Consider the following 17,188-nt stretch of genomic DNA (forward strand, 5'->3'; position numbering starts at 1 on the left):
TGCAGGTGTAGCTTCATGTCCCGATGGGCCTTTATTAAAAGTCCTTTACTTTTCTTTAATGTGTTTATTTTATTATTCAAAGTACCTTTAGTGTTTAAATCAGTCCTATTTAAATGTAACTGTTTGTGTAACTTTACTTTTGGAAAATACCTCGCTGATGTACGTGTCAGGATCTAATGACCATTATCCTTCTATGAATTCTCCATTTTCTGTAAAGCACGTTGCACGTTGAAGAACGTTGATTATGATGATGAAACACACAGCAGAGGCGGTCAGCCTTTAGCATGGTCAAAGCTTTACTCTTCGATGTAACTACAAAGTTCCAAATAAATAGAGAGAGACAGTAATGACTCTCCATGGCTAGCAAATCCCCACCAACAAGATAAGACCCCCAAAATACAAAACAAACAAATAACAATAAGAAAAGACTAAATACATTTAAAGAAGGTATTACGTTTTTTTTTTTACATCTGGCAATGTAATGGAATAAGGACCAGAACTTATGTACAACAGGAGTGATAAAAGAGTGGAAGTCACAGAACCACCCCCACCCTGGCTGGGTTCATACGGCAGTGTCTGGAGCAGACGGGTGGAGCACACAGGTGAGGAATGTTTGGCATTTACAGCAGTCCCTGTATCAGAGCACACGGGTGGAGCGCACGGGTGGAGCAGACAGGTGAAGAATTCTTGTGCTTTTCCTCACGTGACCGATATCCACGTGATCCCAAACCTTGGCATTAGATCGGAGTGCATTATCGTCTGTGGATCACCCAAAGGCAGTAGCTTGCTTACACAAACAGATTAATTCAGATAATAGAGTAAAAAATGAAACGTAACAAACTCATAAGTACCCTGGTGTGTAAACCCAACCACACAGACCGTCCTGCTCAACTGGAGTGACACCTCAGTCACTCATGGAGGAGGGCCCATGATTCTGATTGGCTACTCTCAGTCACTCATGGAGGAGGGCCCATAATTCTGATTGGCTACTCTCAGGCACTCATGGAAGAGGGCCCATGATTCAGTCTGATTGGCTACTCTCAGTCTTAACAGTTTAAATCAGGCCCCTCCTATTGTATCCAGTTACCGTGGCAATGTAAAAATGGCCTGGATTCAGAACAGGTGGAGATTTCAGAGGCCAGTCTCCACCTGGGATTCGCCTACGTAACAGTAAGAAAACAAGTCAGTTCAGTAATTCTCTGTACAATTCCTACAAAATATCTGAGGCCCACTCCGACGTGCTTAAGGAGGGAGTCAGAGAGATTAGCAGCTACAAGGGGCGTGGCCTCAGGCCACCGGACCGCCCCTCTGCTCGCGGTTGGTCTGTGCAACACGCTGGTCGAGGGCGTCGGTCTGCTAGGGGAGGAGCTTCATGCTCATGACCGCCGGAGTATGGACAGCCCACTCATTCAGGCACAACCAGACGTGGAGAAACACTGCACAATCCCCCATTAGAAGACCACTTAACGCTCATAGAAAAAAGGATTAAAAACTGTGAAAGTGTGAAAGAATAATATTTACAGAAAATCTGGACATTGCTATGACTTTAGTATCGTTAGTGGCCAAACACCAACAGCTGTTTGTCCTAAAATGAGCACTGCTCTGTCTGGTTAAGAGAGAATCACGTGATGGAGTGATGGTAGGGATCTCGAAGCCCAGGTGACACTTTGTGTGTGAGTATTTCTGAGAAAACGTCATTTGAAATGTATGAAGACAACACACAGTTCCTCTGCTGCAGGGCAGAAGGTCTAGATTATTCTTAGAGGGTCTGAATTTTGAACTACTGCACATTAATTTCAGTTTTTCAATTCAGTCTTTTCTTTTTGCTGATGAACAAAGGTAAAACAGAGGGCCGTCACTAAAGCACTTATCAGAAACGTGATCCTAATTACACCTAAAGGGGTTAGAGGGTAACGAATCAGCCATCAAAGATCATCACCCCCGTAGTAAACATGCAACACGCCGCTCAATTTCTGAGGAATAACTAGAGTTCAATAGGAATGAAGGATTATGACGCATGCACAGACTCAGATCAACGTATATATATATGCTGTGTAGAGGTCATGTTTCTCTCTGAATCAGCCTGAGGGGGTAATCCCAGATGGGGGTAATCCCAGATGGGGGTAATCCCAGATGGGGGTAATCCCACAGAGGTACGTGGAAGAACACAGGCAGAAGACCACCACAGCCCCGCCCAGAGACCCAGAGGACAAGCTACAGCACAGACGCAGAGATTTGGTTGGTCGGTTGTCAACATCGCCCAATGAGCACTCATCAGCTCAGTAATGGCGCCCCCTTGTGGCAGGACAACCCCAGTGTTCCAGGGCAAAGTAAACTCGGAAGGGTTAAATGCTACTTGGCCCCAAACAACACACCACGATCTTCTTCAAAGACCCACAATTAAAACAAGAACTCGTACAAAGTAAAGAAGCAGGAATGATCGCGCACACACACACGCGGGACACGAGAACCAGGGAGCAGGAGACACAGGTGCTCTGGTGTGTTTGTTCACCTCAGTATTAGTCTGGGGGGAAAGTGTCTATCGACTTCAACCTCCTGAAGTGAAGAAGCACAGAGTGACATTACACACGGACCACCACACACACCAGCACATAGCAATTCACACGCAGACTAATACTAATAGTGTGTTATCATATATCGTGTGTGTGTGTGTGTGTATATATATATATATATATATATATATACACACACACACACACACACACACACACACACAACGGGGGGAAAAAGTCCCGCAGAAAACAAAACAGTCAAGGCTGTTTACAAAGCCTCGTCTGAGAGAGGGAGAGGGAGGGATAGAGAGGGAGAGGGAGGGATAGAGAGGGAGAGAGAGGCTTATTGTCTTGCGTCTCCGGGATGTCTCTAAACATCTGACACTTCTCTCAGTCACTTGTGTTCCGCGCGTGTCGTGTTACTCCTGGGTCGAGTCGGTACTTTTAGCAAAATTCAAGTGTTCTGGATTCAATTTGGCTCCAGGCGGAGGGCGGGTCAGGTGAAGGCCCCGCCCCCATTGCCCCGCCCCTCACTTGCCCCCGTACATCCTCTCTATGTCATCCTCGTAGTGTGACTTCAGCTCCTTGCGCTTGAGCTTGAAGGCGTCCGTGACCAGGCCCGTCTCCGGCGTCCACGCCTCCGCACTCAGACGGATCTTCTTGGGGATCTCGAAGCGCTCCAGTTTGGCTAGAACGAGAGGAACGAGACGGAGAGAGAGAGGAGATGGTGAGACGGGGTGTGTGTGTGTTCTACTACCCCAGGGTGCGTCTTCCTGCCCTGGCCCGTGTACGCAAACACCCTGCTGGTCTCACCGGTGAGCGCGGCCTCTGTGATGATACGGATCACCTCACGCTCCATCTCAGGGTGATTACAGATCTCCTCCCAGGAGCCGCACACCTGCTTCTGGACAGCCAGGGCCTGCAGACGCTTCTGATTGGGTACCACAAAACCAATCACGTATGACTGATCACTGTGGGCGGGGCATAGGGAGAGAGCGAGAGAGAGAGAGAGAGAGAGAGAGAACCTGGTTACTACAACTTTTGTACATCAGTTCAGATGAGGAAGCTTCATGGACTCTAAGAGTCTGTTATCCTCGTCTTCATCCACTGTAAGTATCTGGAACATGGCGCGAGCATGTGTGTATTTGTGTGTGTGTGTGTTTATATGCGTGTGTATTAGGGCTGAACGATTAATTGCATTTGCGATAATCTCGCGATATTTTAAAACGAGATTCTCTAATCGCACAGGCTGCGATTTAAACTGGTCACGTGACTTGGGAGCGAGCCGAGCCGAGGACGAACGGAGCAAACCCGAGCAGGAGGCAGGGAGGTGGAGAAGTGAAGTTAACACAGCGCACTTTACCTTGTTGCACAATGGCTTCAGGCTCGACAGAAGCTGACACTACTGAAAGTCTAATACCAAAGAGGGGCAGCACATCAGTTGTGTGAAATTACTTTGACTTTTAAAAAGATGCTGCTCAACGTCAGGTACCCTGCAAAACGTGCCTTGCTACTGTTGCTACGACGCGAGGTAACACTACAAACCTTCTTCAGCATTTAAAAAACACCACAAAGCCTCGTATGATATTTGTAAGGCTAAAATGCCAACGACCAGTGTTGCGTCTTCAAATACGCCAAAGTGTTTCTCTGCGCTTATACAGCCTTAGTATGCGGTGAGCAGCGAAATACCGTAAAATCACGCATAAAGGCGCAATAAGATTTAAAGCACGGATGAATCGCAAAAGCGCGGATAGCTTGACCGCGGTCCAGCAGACAGGGTTCACTGACCGAACCGTTTGAAAGTGTAACTCCTTATGGATGTAATTCGAAGAAATAACGCTGAAATAACTTGGGCAGTAACGGAGTTCATAGTGAAAGACATGATGCCCGATAATATAGTGAACAAGCCCGGCTTCATGACTTTGTTAAACACACTGGATATGCGCTACCAAATGCCCTCACGTACATATTTTAGCCAAGTTGCTATACCTGCAGGGTTGCCAACTCTCACGCATTGAGCGTCTTAGACTAAAAAGTTACTAGTTCGCTCTGGCGCCAACCACAGGCGATCGATCGATCACGATATAATAATAATACTTAAATTTAGTCCATTTTACACCCCCCCCCCCCCCCCCCCCCCCCCATAACAACAAATTACGTTCGCCACCCACTCCAGGTTCAAGTCTCACTCCAAGCGATCTTGAAAAGTTGGCAACCCTGTATCTGAGCTGTATAAAAAATACCGGAACAGTTTCCTGAAAACAGTGGGAAAATATCGCGATTTAAAATCGCAATCGCAATTTATAGATAAAAAATTGCAATTAGATTATTTTCCAAAATCGTTCAGCCCTAGTGTGTATGTATGCGTGTGTGTGTATTATGTGTATTATATATATGTGTGTGTGTGTATATTATGTGTGTGTGTGTGTATTATATGTGTATTATGTGTGTGTGTATTATGTGTGTGTGTGTGTGTGTGTATTATGTGTGTGTATGTGTATTATGTGTGTGTGTGTGTATTATATGTGTATTATGTGTGTGTGTGTGTGTGTGTGTGTGTATTATATGTGTATTATGTGTGTGTGTATATTATGTGTGTGTGTGTGTGTATATTATATGTGTGTGTGTGTGTGTGTATTATATGTGTGTGTGTATTATATGTGTGTGTGTATTATATGTGTGTGTATTATGTATGTGTGTGTGTATTATGTATGTGTGTGTGTATTATGTATGTGTGTGTGTATTATGTATGTGTGTGTGTATTATGTATGTGTGTGTGTATTATGTATGTGTGTGTGTATTATGTATGTGTGTGTGTATTAATGTGTGTGTGTGTATTATATATGTGTGTGTATTATATATGTGTGTGTGTATTATGTATGTGTGTGTATTATATATGTGTGTGTGTGTGTGTGTATGTGTGTGTATTATGTGTGTGTGTGTGTGTGTATATGTGTGTGTATATTATATGTGTGTGTGTTATGTGTGTGTATGTGTATTGTATGTGTGTGTATTTGTATGTGTGTGTGTGTATTATATGTGTGTGTGTGTGTGTGTGTATGTGTGTGTATATTATATGTGTGTGTGTTATGTGTGTGTATGTGTATTGTATGTGTGTGTATTATGTGTGTGTGTATTATGTGTGTGTGTGTATTATGTGTGTGTGTATTATGTGTGTGTGTATTATGTGTGTGTGTATTATGTGTGTGTGTGTGTGTATTATGTGTGTATTGTGTGTGCTTGTTCACCTTTTGGCGTATGCACATATGTTGTCGATGAGAGGGCAGTTTTTCAACACAGCCTCCACCTTCCCCAGAGACACGTACTCGCCCGCCTGCAGCTTTACTAGGTCCTTCTTACGGTCTACACACACACACACACACACACACACACACAAGGTTGTTCCATCAGGGGTGTATGTGTCATGTTAATCTGTGTGTGTACGTGTTTTACGCATGGAACTCCTCGATGTTTGGTGTGTGTGTGTGTGTGTGTCCTCACCTATGATCTTCACACACCCGTCCTGGTGTACCTCCCCGATGTCTCCTGTACAGAACCAGCGCTGGTTGTTCTTGTCCACGAAGAAGTCCTCTCTATTCTTCACCTCGTTCTCATAGTAACCCATGGTAACATTGGGCCCACCAATCAGAATCTCCCCTCGTGGGTTTGGCCTGTCGTTGCTATAGTAACCACCTTACAGGGGTGGGCACAGGAAAATAAGACAGATTAATTTTAATTTAACATTAAAATCATGTGACCAGTGCAGTTTGTCATCAGTAATGCGCATAGTTTGCCATCGGTAATGCGCGTAGTGCGTCATCGGTAATGCGCGTAGTGCGTCATCGGTAATGCGCGTAGTGCGTCATCGGTAATGCGCGTAGTGCGTCATCGGTAATGCGCGTAGTGCGTCATCGGTAATGCGCGTAGTGCGTCATCGGTAATGCGCGTAGTGCGTCATCGGTAATGCGCGTAGTGTGTCATCGGTAATGCGCGTAGTGTGTCATCGGTAATGCGCGTAGTGTGTCATCGGTAATGCGCGTAGTGTGTCATCGGTAATGCGTGTAGTGTGTCATCGGTAATGCGCGTAGTGTGTCATCGGTAATGCGCGTAGTGTGTGTGAGCATAACTCACCTTCCTCCCAGTTCTTCAGCATGATCTCACAACAGACCAGAGGAGCTCCGACACGACCTGTACTGAAGTCATACACTACACACACACACACACACACACACACACACACACACACACACACACACACACACACACAGTCACATCCAGAGGACGTAGTAATACCTATGCTACTACAGCACAACACTGCTGCAAAGTTCATTCTACAGTAGAGGCAGCCTGCCCGTGTGTGTGTGTGTGTGTGTGTGTGTGTGTCTCACCCTCACTGATGGTCCCAGCTCCGCAGGTTTCCGTCAGCCCGTAGCCCTGACCCACAGGACAACAGAAGCAGATGTTCATAAAGCGCTGAGTAGCAGCAGAGAGTGGAGCTCCTCCCGACAGCAACACCCGCATCTGTCCCCCCAGCAGAGAACGAACCCTGTTGAACACCAGCCTGCGCACACACATATATACAGACACACACACACACACACTTACAGTTAGTGTATGTATACTACACAATGTACATAGCAACAAAGTTCATTAACACACCAAGCCCGAGATCAGGGGTGTGTGTGTGTGTGTGTGTGAAGGTGTGTGCACACGCATGTAGGACAGAGAGACATGTACCAGTCACACAGTGGGGTGCTGTATCCTCTAGAGATCTGCTCCATCTTGTAGTTGTAGGCCAGAACAAACAGGGTTCTCTGAACACGACTCATCTCCTCCACCCGCCTCATCACCGTCTTATAGATGCGGTCCATTATCTCCTACAGGTCCACACGGGTGGAGAACCAGAACATGACCGGAACCATGTCAGTACAGGAGAGCAGGAGAGGGCATTCATGTGTGTGTGTGTGTGTGTGTGTGTGTGTGTGTACCGGCACAGCTGCCATCAGGGTGGGCTTCAGCATGCTGGTGTCTCCTTTACTGCCCTTCTTAATCTTGGAGGACTGAGAGGGAGAGAAAGAACTTTCTGACATCACCAAGGGAAGAGGAGAGTGTGTGTGTGTGTGTGTGTGTGTGTGTGTGTGTGTGTGTGAGTGAGAGTAAGTGTATGTGTGTGTACCTGGTCTGAGAGTGTTTGTGGTGAGGAGGACCGTGTGTGTGTGTGTGTGTGTGTGTGTGTGTGTGTGTGTGTGTGTGCACCTGGTCTGAGAGTGTTTGTGGTGAGGAGGACTGTGTGTGTGTGTGTGTGTGTGTGTACCTGGTCTGAGAGTGTTTGTGGTGAGGAGGACTGTGTGTGTGTGTGAGAGTGTGTGTGTGAGAGTGTGTGTGTACCTGGTCTGAGAGTGTTTGTGGTGAGGAGTATCCGATACGACATCCGTGAGACACACACACCAGCTCGGCACTGAGCTCCAGCACGTGGGCCAGTGGCAGGTAGCCAATATAGGTGTCGTTCTCACTGCCCGAACAAAAAACGTCACAGTCAGAACACACAACCTCACAGTTGAGGACCAGACTGGCGCTGGACACACGGACCAGTGACGGGACAAACATCCTTACTCCAGGCCTGGGATACGCTGAGCCATGCCGGTTACCGCAGCGATGATGTTGCTATGGGAGATCATGACTCCTTTTGGGATCCCCGTAGAGCCGCTAGTGTACATGATCACGGCGATATCAGAGGGGAGGGGCTGAGGGAACCCTAGAGAGAGAGAGAGAGAGAGAGAGACAGAGAGAGAGAGAGAGAGAGAGAGAGACAGAGACAGAGAGAGACAGAGAGAGAGAAATATGTACATATTTGTTCCCAGTTCCAAATGGCCAAATCTCCTCAGGTATAGGAGGAGAAGTTCTCAATTTGACCACGCTAATGCTAAAGGCCTTACTGCTGGCTGTCGTGTCTCCCAGCTCTTGCACAGAGGCCATGTTATGGACCAGAATGCCACGGGGCAGACCCGGCCAGCTGCCAGGCTTCGTATCCACGAGGATGACATGCTGCAGTCTGGGAACATCTGTAAGGATCTCCTGAGAGAGAGAGAGAGCGAGATAGAGATAGAGAGATAGAGAGATTGTAAACGAGTCCATGAGTGATCACTAACATGGCCACACCATTTTGCAAAGAAATACATTTCCCAGAATGCCTGGCTCACCTTGAGGCGGGTCTGGAGCAGGTCTTTACTGGTGATGATGTGAGTGACCTTAGTCTCATTGAGACCATGAGCAATAGCTGGACCTCCTAATGTAGCATAGAGAGTCACCACTGTGTGTGTGTGTGTGTGTGAGAGAGAGAGAGAGAGAGATGCAGAAATTAATACTTAAGTGAACTGACACAAGATACACCTGTACTCCTATAGGACACACCTGTGTATGTTTGCCATCTACACCCCCCCACAAACTCTATTTGTACCCCTGCATAAGACAAATCCTAAATAAAACACAAGAACAATCCCATTGAACCCCAGGAAGGAACACTGGTGTGTGTGTACTGTGTGTGTACTAAACACTCTACTGGTGTTTAAATCTGCTGTACTGGCACGTTTACACCTGCTCTAAAATAACTACTTGTTTGGCTTTAACATGTTGGGTTCATACACCTTTTCTGAGTTAAAATTCAAGCACATTCAAGGTTCTCAAGTTTCACGCTTGTGTTACAAGAGGCGGGACATTTCTCGGTTGTATGCAACATTAATTCAATCATTGTCAAAGATTTCAAGCTCCCGTACGAACTTAAACTCAGTTGTACATGGTTTAATTAGCCCCGAGATAGGGGTGTCCGGACACACACACATCCCTACAGCGCGGTGTCCGGACACACACACATCCCTACAGCGCGGTGTCCGGACACACACACACATCCCTACAGCGCGGTGTCCGGACACACACACATCCCTACAGCGCGGTGTCCGGACACACACACATCCCTACAGCGCGGTGTCCGGACACACACACACATCCCTACAGCGCGGTGTCCGGACACACACACACATCCCTACAGCGCGGTGTCCGGACACACACACATCCCTACAGCGCGGTGTCCGGACACACACACATCCCTACAGCGACACACATCCCTACAGCGCGGTGTCCGGACACACACACATCCCTACAGCGCAGGGTGTCCGGACACACACACATCCCTACAGCGCGGTGTCCGGACACACACACACATCCCTACAGCGCGGTGTCCGGACACACACACACATCCCTACAGCGCGGTGTCCGGACACACACACATCCCTACAGCGACACACATCCCTACAGCGCGGTGTCCGGACACACACACATCCCTACAGCGCAGGGTGTCCGGACACACACACATCCCTACAGCGCGGTGTCCGGACACACACACACATCCCTACAGCGCGGTGTCCGGACACACACACACATCCCTACAGCGCGGTGTCCGGACACACACACACATCCCTACAGCGCGGTGTCCGGACACACACACACATCCCTACAGCGCGGTGTCCGGACACACACACACATCCCTACAGCGCGGTGTCCGGACACACACACACATCCCTACAGCGCGGTGTCCGGACACACACACACATCCCTACAGCGCGGTGTCCGGACACACACACACATCCCTACAGCGCGGTGTCCGGACACACACACACATCCCTACAGCGCGGTGTCCGGACACACACACATCCCTACAGCGCGGTGTCCGGACACACACACATCCCTACAGCGCGGTGTCCGGACACACACACATCCCTACAGCGCGGTGTCCAGACACACACACATCCCTACAGCGCGGTGTCCAGACACACACATATCCCTACAGCGCGGTGTCCAGACACACACATATCCCTACAGCGCGGTGTCCAGACACACACATATCCCTACAGCGCGGTGTCCAGACACACACACATCCCTACAGCGCGGTGTCCAGACACACACACATCCCTACACACACACACATCCCTACACACACACACATCCCTACACACACACACATCCCTACACACACACACATCCCTACACACACACACATCCCTACACACACACACATCCCTACACACACACACATCCCTACACACACACACATCCCTACACACACACACATCCCTATATACTGCAGGGGAGTCTGACCTCCTGCACAGACGGTGTGCAGGCTGGTATCACACTGGCTCTGGGTGAAGAGAAGCCTCTGAGATACGGTACATGCGTCCTACACCAGGGTCTCCACGCGTGTGTGTTCTGGGCACTCACAGGGGAAGTTGTTCATGAAGCAGGCCTGGGCTGCGATGATCCACTCCGCACGTGTCTCACAGATGATGGCGATGTTCTGCTGGGGCTTCTGGCCCAGAGCCGCCAGACCACGGCCGAACCTCTGAGCCAGGTGGAACGTCTCCTCATACGACAGCCAATTATACTCCCCCAGTATCACCTACACACACACACACACACACACACACACGCTAACTTCACTATAAACAAGTACTACAGTATTGGCCGATATCTGTATGATGTTATTGAACTAAACAGGCCACCTATAATTCTGTCCATAACAACATGACTTGTTGAGATAACATGATAACAAAACAACAATTTTTTCCCAGCCTGTTGGTGACAGTCTGGTGCACACTGTTGTGATTTATGAGCCTCTCAAAACCAGTGTGGCAACACGGTGCTGTTATTACTCCAGAGGACAAGATATCCCAACATGCAGTGCTGCTCTACTCCAGGCGTGCTGGATTTGAGAGTCGCCCTCATCACACCTGAGTGAGTGGCAGGTGCTCTCTGCACAGGCTGGTATTGAGCAACCCAACACTGAGAAACCTACAATAGTTCTCCACGAAACCCTCAGGGAAGTTCCTGTTTTTATAGGACATCTAAAATAAACTCAGTCCCAAATGTGGAGATGGCCAAGCTCCTGCAAAACCACCAACACCCCCCCAACCCCAAAACCCCCAGTGTGTGTGTGTGTGTGTGTGTGTGTGTGTGTGTGTGTGTGTGTGTGTGTGGTCATGTCAAACCTTCTTAAAGATCTTGCCATTGGGCTGAATCTCATCTTCCTCACTCAGAACCTCTCTGGTGCCGAGACAGTGTCTGAGAGGGAAGCGTTGGACTGCGTAGCCAAACACCTGGTCCAGAGTCTTCATCTCCGCGTGGAGCTGAGACACCAGCTGGTGCTGGCTGTCCATGGCCCGGTACGGCCCGGCCGGACTCCCACTCACCTGCCAACACACCAGCCCACCTCGACATTCAGTTTTTAACTGGCACCTGGTGCTTGGATTGGTGGGGTTTCGATACCCAACATACGAGTGGTGTGGCTGGACTCACCGAGCGGGCTTTAACGCGCTTGGCCAGGGCCTGCCTGGTACTGGTGCCTGAGATGAGGTACCAGGGGATGAAGGTGATGACGGAGTAGACCCACACCACGGAGCGGAACACCTGCAGGAGCAGAGGAGGAACCTCCTCCTTCAGCTTCATCCTGACGGGTCGTGTGGGGAGGGGAGAGAGGCCGGACGCAAGAGTGCCGGTGTGTGTGCCTCCAGACGAGGGGGCGGAGTCAAGCAGGGCAGGGAGGAGCTGGTGGAACTTTGGTTCCTGCTCAGTTTGGTGAAGCTTCTTGGCTTCCTTTTGCTCTTCCTTTCCCCCTCCGTCTGTCTCGTGGTACTACACCCGTCTGTCTCGTGGTACTACACCCGTCTGTCTCGTGGTACTACAGTACAACACCCGTCTGTCTCGTGGTACTACACCCGTCCTGATATCCACACCGGGCGACCAGGCGACCTCCGTCCTCTTCCCACCACACCACTTCCTGCTTCGGTCTTCTCGGAATAGAGAAAAGCTTCCCTGAAGAGAGAAGTGAAAACGAGACGGGTAAAGCTCAAAAGAAAATACTACATACAGCTACTAAAAAACAAACAAACAAACAAACATACAAACAAATAAAATCCATGAGCTCACAGCAAACAGTGGAGTGACCCAGAACGCAACAACATCTGCAGTGTGTGTCAAACGGAGAAGAATCTGTAGACGCCACAGCAGCTCAGCCAACACAGCACACACACACACACACACACACACACACACACACACACACACACAACCAGCTTCATTAGCTACCACAGCTGAACACACATCTCAAAGACCAGCGTCACCATTAAACCACACAGCTCAGTTCAGGCTGGCACAACAGCAGTGTGTGTGTGTGTGTGTGTGTGTGTGTATACAAGGCATCATTTGTTTCATCAGGCCGGAAGACACTGCTACTGAAATAGACTCCCCCGTCAATAAGACACTCTGAGGGCAAAGGAGAGTGTGTGAAAAATGAAAGTGTGTGTGTGTGTGTGTGCGCACGCATAGGTAATACTGAGCCACTCCAACGTGACGATGCAAAAACGTGACACCGCAGTGCAAGGGCAAGAACGCTGACCGAGGGCGTGTGTGTGAACGAAAGCCCCTCCTGCCCCACCTGACGGCACTCAGGGGGGTTACAGGATCAGCACGACTCTCCACGGGCGTCCTGACAACGACCTCCGACCCCGCCCAGCCCTTTCAACAGTAACAGTTTCAACAGAGCTCCGACTTCTATCTTGGAATGAACACACACCCCTGTAGTAGCTGTTCTGTAGAAACCCGTTAAAACGGCCGGTCGCTTTGATCTATGGGAAGACCTACAAGACAACAAAACTACATATCACTGAGTTAACCAGTTCTGTGGCATAGATTACATATTTCAATCAATCATATCTGGGACTTTACAGATTTCAATCAAGTTTACTTGAATCAAGTTTACTTTGGAAGATACAACAGATCACAGGCCTCCTAGCTGACGTACGAGTGGAGACTCGGTCTCTGCAGTGCCGGGTTTTGGATCAGAACAATAAAATGTCAATAAAACATCCAGCAGAAGGAGATTAAATAGTTTTACAGCGGAAAACGAACATTATATTGAGATTTTTAAAACCCCAGCCACACCAAGTACTAGATTCTTACTAGTTAAGCCGTACCATTCATGTCTGTGCTGTGACCGAAACGTCATGTGAGTGTTCACAAAAGGCAGACGCAGAATTTCCCACCAACGTACTGACTTGTTTCCCACTGGCCTGGACGTGGAATGTTGCAGTCTTCAGAGGAATGAAAGGTCAGAGCAGGGTCATGGGCTGGAGTGGTCACTCCTCTTCCCCCGCATGAGGTTGGAGTAGGACTTTTATTTTGTTTTAGTCCCACTTCCTGCCCCATTACTGTGACCAGCACTGCAGCCAGGAGCAGTGACCCAGACGGCCATCAGATCCATCAGCGCCACCGGTCCCCTGCAGAACCGAACCAGTGAAGGTCCTCATATCTGGTTCACCTCCCATAGACAGCAGGTGGTTCAGACAGACCCAGGGAGGATGGATATGAAACACACGGGAAACTCAGACCGATTCATCCAGTGGGAGGATAAATGAGAACAGGCAGGAGGTTCAGATGGAGATTCTGATCCGATGATTCACGTTTTTGTCTTTTGTGCTGTGAGCACACTGGCCAGCCTCGTGTGATCCATGTTGGTGATCAGATGAGATCTGTGGGCATGTGGGCTTCATCTGATCCAGCACAAGCCTGTTTAAAACGTGTCAGTTTAAGACCTCACCGTCATGTCTTAATACAGTGGAAATACGCACCTCCGTCTCCAAATACAGCGGCATGTTTAAGTATAGCAGCTCTGCCCTGTTTTACGGCTCCACTGCGCCCCGGCCCAGGACCCGAGGGAAGAGAAGCGGTTCCTTCTGATGCCACACTGGGCCTTCTGTGCTAGAGAGCTCCTCTGTGTTATCTATAGTGTTCTGGAGGTTTATGCAAATTCACCCACAAACAGAACAGGGTTTTTGTTTCAAGCAAACTGTGACGTCTCTCTCTACACACCACAGAAACTGGTGAAAAATGGAATTTTGCAGAAAGGGCTTATTTGCTGACTAAAAACTTGAAACTATCTCTCAATCTCTGCGTAGTGAAATATGGAGCAATATGTATAACGTATTCATACTGTGAATGACAGTGTGATGATGCTCCTTGAAATTCACTATACATGAAATCAAACTGAGTGGACTGCACTGTTTGGACACAAACTGCGTGTTCCTTCCATCACGTGAATGAACCCTTGTGTGGCTCACCAGAGATTGGACGGGATGGCCACGGCGCACAGGGAAACTCTTTGTGATTGGTCGAGGGTTGACTGGTGTGTACCGTAGTGCAAATGGCACTATAACAACAAACGCACAGCTCTGTTGTGCCAAGATCCTTTCTCACGCATCCACCCTGCACGCAACCAGACCTGAAAGACGGGTCAGTCCTCCCACCGCAGGCACCACTCTGAACCTGTGCCCCGCAGGTACTGTCCTGGGATCTGACAGATGTTGGTACGTGTGGTCTCCAAACTTAGCAGCTGAATACCTGCTGACTGCAGATCAGCCACTAAAGACATACGATCAGCCGCACGAAGTGAGAGGACACAAAGACCCAGAACGTTTCTCCTGGAGCAGTTTAGCACGCCTAGCGTGGTTTGCAACTGTAAAGTTTGCAACAGGAGGAAACGTGATTCTTCTCCAAGCCAAACGGGATTCCAGACTGTGGTGCTCACCAACAGTGAAGTGTGGTGAGCTTGTGTGCAGGGACCAGCAAACACACTCACACTATGCGGCGTGGAAACACCTTGAGGTCGGATTTCGAGAACCTTCGGGTCGCACACGACCAAAAATGAGCCGTGCATTCAAACACACTTGAAGTGACGCGAAGATCTTGGACGATCTCGTGTAAACAAACACGCAGGCGCATGCGCAGTAGTGCCGACGCGTTCATTCAGCGCGCAGCTCCCACGTTGACGGAGCTCGAGCCCCTCGCGGCACGTTTCGCTACTTCGGTTTCCGCGCGAGCAGGACGGGGAGGTTCTAAAAGCGGAAGGAACGGCGCGTTTCCATAGCAGCGTTTCCTCCCGTTCAGTTCGCACAGCGGCGTGACGTTTAATCACGAAGCACATCTTAAAATGAGTGACATAATCTCAGTCTCATAATCTCAGTCTCACAATCTCAATCTCTTAATCTCAATCTGATAATCTCATAATCTTAACCAGCAGCAGCCGCGCGCTGGAATGCGATGCTCGCGCTGACGGTGAGAGGTAACGGTCAGCTAACGGATGAAGCACCGTTTAAAGTCCGACACGTCGTAGCTGCTAGCGCGTTAGCACGTTAGCCTGTTAGCACGTTAGCCTGCTAGCACATCTGCGCGAGCGCACACGGACAATAAGCGCTCACCTTATTTTAGCCCAGATGTCCTCGCGCCCTTTTCGCGGGGAAACGGCCGAGACAGACACGCCGGTCGGGGCGCGCGGAGAACAAACGTGGAGAACCGCGATCAGGCGTAGCGGCCCGAATCACAACACCGCAGTCTCACACGCGCCACGGCGGTGAAATAACACCATAATTCTGGGTCGACCTGTTTCTGTTCGCCGGCCCCAATTATCACGGCCGGAAGTGACGCCGTGGACGCTCTCGAATCTGATTGGTTCACTGAAGGTGGCGCGTGCTGGATGCCACAGTGACGACAGCGGGGTTATGTGCGGTTACGACCGTCGGTCGCTGTTGAGACCATTGATCGATGGTTGAGACGTTCATAAACCGCCTTTTTAGTGTGATTTTCTTATGAATTTTCTTATAAATGTCGTAATACTTTCAGTACGTTACACTAGATTTAGGTTTGAGAGGTTTCTGTGGTTTTGTCATACCGCCCTCGGTTGTTATATTATAATCCCGGGTTTTCCGGAAGGCGCCGCTGGTGTAGTGGTATCATGCAAGATTCCCATTCTTGCGACCCGGGTTCGATTCCCGGGCGGCGCACTTACTTTTCTACAAAAAGGTGTTCACAATTCGGTCTTTCTGGTCAAGTCTATCAGTTTTGTCGTCACTGTTGATACTAATGATTACAAATGTGCAATTTATTATTTATTTGCACTATGCATAATCCTTCATCAGTCATCAGAGTTCAAATGAAAAAAAAACAATAACCATAGCACGATTGACTTGAAGTCACAGAATTATAGGTTTTCTAGTTCTTTGTTGAGAAATATCAGCATTTTGACCATTTTTTCAGTGGTGATCAGGGTTATCTATGATTTATCCCTCCTTCCGTGGTTTTGATGTATTGCTTTGACTGTATCTTTGAATGCATTCCTCTGACTGCCTGTTCCCATAAGCCTGATGTGTGAGAGGTTAAGTAATGAGATGTTAAGATGTAATGAGATGTTAAAATGTCGTGTTTAATTAATGAGCTCTCAAGTTGTTACGGATCTGCGTTATGAGCTGTTACAGGAGTGATTGATGGAGATTTGTTGCTATGGAGTTGTGATTAAAGAATATTTGTATTTCGCCAGTAGGGGGAGTATAACGATGAGCTCAGAAGCCTCTCATCCCTGCACAGCTTTATGAAGAGTCTCAAAACCTTCCTGTTTAGATCTGCTTTTAGTTTTTAGTTAAACAATCCTAAATCTGTTTAATCTTTTTTACTTTATTCACTTTATTACATTATTTTATTGTTTTGTTTCCTTTTTATCTTTAATTTCTTAATATTTTCTTTTGTCTTTATCTTTGCTTCCTTTTAATGTTTCTTTTTAAAATGTATTCTGTAAAGCA

At 48.5% G+C, this 17,188-nt stretch overlaps 1 protein-coding gene and 1 non-coding gene across 3 annotated transcripts; one reads left to right on the top strand and one right to left on the bottom strand.

The window, feature by feature from the left end:
* Positions 1-275: 275 nt before the first annotated feature.
* Positions 276-16,029, bottom strand: acsl3b (acyl-CoA synthetase long chain family member 3b). 2 transcript variants are annotated; one of them, XM_076981297.1, is made up of 17 exons: positions 15,815-16,029; positions 12,489-12,551; positions 11,859-12,374; positions 11,552-11,752; positions 10,785-10,962; positions 8,714-8,823; positions 8,450-8,588; positions 8,127-8,268; positions 7,902-8,025; positions 7,502-7,573; positions 7,251-7,390; positions 6,902-7,074; positions 6,645-6,719; positions 6,015-6,206; positions 5,762-5,876; positions 3,327-3,484; positions 276-3,201 (listed from the first exon to the last, which is right to left on the bottom strand). In XM_076981297.1, the coding sequence occupies exons 3-17, from the start codon at positions 12,006-12,008 to the stop codon at positions 3,044-3,046; spliced, it is 2,127 nt and encodes a 708-aa protein (XP_076837412.1). In that variant the 5' UTR covers positions 12,009-12,374; positions 12,489-12,551; positions 15,815-16,029; the 3' UTR covers positions 276-3,043. The 2 variants fall into 2 exon arrangements, with proteins under 2 accessions (XP_076837412.1, XP_076837411.1); XM_076981296.1 differs by lacking the exon at positions 12,489-12,551.
* Positions 16,030-16,325: 296 nt separating this feature from the next.
* trnag-ccc (transfer RNA glycine (anticodon CCC)) lies at positions 16,326-16,396 on the top strand. The gene has a single exon. It is a non-coding gene; the product is annotated as a tRNA-Gly (tRNA).
* Positions 16,397-17,188: the final 792 nt, after the last annotated feature.

The sequence above is a fragment of the Brachyhypopomus gauderio genome, chromosome 19 (assembly GCF_052324685.1).
Source record: "Brachyhypopomus gauderio isolate BG-103 chromosome 19, BGAUD_0.2, whole genome shotgun sequence".
Taxonomy (NCBI): domain Eukaryota; kingdom Metazoa; phylum Chordata; class Actinopteri; order Gymnotiformes; family Hypopomidae; genus Brachyhypopomus; species Brachyhypopomus gauderio.